This window comes from Chaetura pelagica, unplaced genomic scaffold, assembly GCF_000747805.2.
Source record: "Chaetura pelagica isolate M959 unplaced genomic scaffold, ChaPel_1.0 scaffold4, whole genome shotgun sequence".
NCBI lineage: Eukaryota > Metazoa > Chordata > Aves > Apodiformes > Apodidae > Chaetura > Chaetura pelagica.
This window is the reverse complement of record NW_009952882.1, coordinates 628,369-630,027: the sequence shown is the minus strand read 5'-3', so window position 1 is coordinate 630,027 and position 1,659 is coordinate 628,369. Positions and strand designations below refer to the sequence as shown.

General features: G+C 46.9%; 1 protein-coding gene across 1 annotated transcript; it reads left to right on the top strand.

Moving 5' to 3' along the window:
- The first annotated feature begins 692 nt into the window (after positions 1 to 692).
- Positions 693 to 1,047, top strand: LYRM5 (LYR motif containing 5). Its single transcript, XM_009995424.1, has 2 exons — positions 693 to 737; positions 832 to 1,047. The coding sequence occupies exons 1-2, from the start codon at positions 693 to 695 to the stop codon at positions 1,045 to 1,047; spliced, it is 261 nt and encodes an 86-aa protein (XP_009993726.1).
- Positions 1,048 to 1,659: the final 612 nt, after the last annotated feature.

Sequence of the window (1,659 nt, the reverse complement as noted above, 5' to 3'; positions counted from 1 at the left end):
GGGGAGGCAGCGGCCCCAGGGGATGGCCCCAGCTCCGCCGGGACGGCCCCAGCCCCGCCGGGCCTCCGGGAGGGCGGGCGAGCGGGCCTCTCCGGCGGCAGGGGCTGCACTGGGCCCCAGCTGCTTTTAGTGACAAAAACAACGGTCGTTTCACTTCTTTACGTTTATATTTTTTCACCGTGACGGTTTGCCAGCGCGTGCCTCGATCTCTAGCGCGCTCGCACGGTTTTAAAAGAGCAAAACTGTTGAGCGCCGAAGTTGCAGGAATTCCCAGTTGTGTTTTTATCTGCGTTGTTTACCACTGCACGTCTGTGGACAGATAGAAACGTTTCCACAGCAGGGCAGGAAGCAGCCGGTGAAGAGCCTGGAGCTGCAGGAGCGTTAGAGCAGCCCTGAGGTGTCTGGATCCGTGTTGGAGCTGAGGTCAGAGGGAAGGGGAGCGGAGAAAGGAACTAGACGGAGTCACAAACTAAAAGAAGCCAAAAGCAGGGGAGGCGGAGTAGAAGGAGAAAGGAGCAGCGTTAGAGCAAGCGGGACGGGGTGAGAGAAAGGAATCTGGTGAGGAAAACCGCGCAGCTCCCCCGGAGGGTGAGGCTGGGATTGACTGACTCTCACGGAAGGCTAATGTGCAACTGATTGTTCTTCAGGTAAAAAAAATATCAGACGAAAATAGAGTTCACTGAAATGTGAGAATGGCCAATTCTTTAAGAGGTGAAGTGTTGAATCTGTACAAAAATGTAAGTCTTCAATGCCATGAGCACTTTCCTTGACCAGACAAAACCCTTTTACTGCACATTTGGTCTATAAAAACATGTTGTTTTTTCCCTCAAGCTGCTGTACCTTGGAAGGGAGTATCCCAAAGGAGCAGACTACTTTAGGAGCCGTTTGAAAGCAGCTTTCCTAAAGAATAAAGATGTGAAAGATCCTGAAAAAATTAAGGAACTAATTGCACGGGGAGAGTTTGTTATAAAAGAGCTGGAGGCTTTGTACTTCCTCAGGAAGTACAGAGCCATGAAACAGCGCTACTACAGCGACGACAAGCGGTGACTGCTGTTAAGGACTCTGCATGTAACGGCACAAACCCGTAAGGATAAACAATAAAAGAGCTGTGACCCCAGAAGTGAGATGTAAATCCTTCAAACCAATTTAAAGTATGAGTCAGGACTTTGCTTCCCCTTAAGCAGTGGCTTGAACGGTTTGGGTTTTGTATTAACACAGGTAATAGTTTACACATAATAACAGGTAATAGTTTTTTCTCTCAGCTCCTTTTGACCTCCTTGAACTCAGGCTTCATGTATGACAGTTTTGCAGGAAATAGGGGCAATATGATTCACTTCTGTTTCACTTTGCTATCCATGTTGACAGATAGCTCTGCTTACCTGTGGTTGAATCCTGACTCGGGGTGCTTCACTGCTAGTTACTTAGGAGATTAATGTGATTTTGAAAGTCTTTGCATTTAATGATTCATTTCCAGTGAACACCTTCTCAAAAGTAAATTCTTAAAGATTTTAAGTACATCTGCTCAACATGCAAGAGTCATGGTGGCAGGCTGGTAGAGGTGCTGTCTCACTTGTCTTAGAAAGAAGACTAGAGAGTCAGGAAAAGGATGAATTTAAACATAAAAATAGTGGCTTAAACACTTAGACCCTGAGGACAATT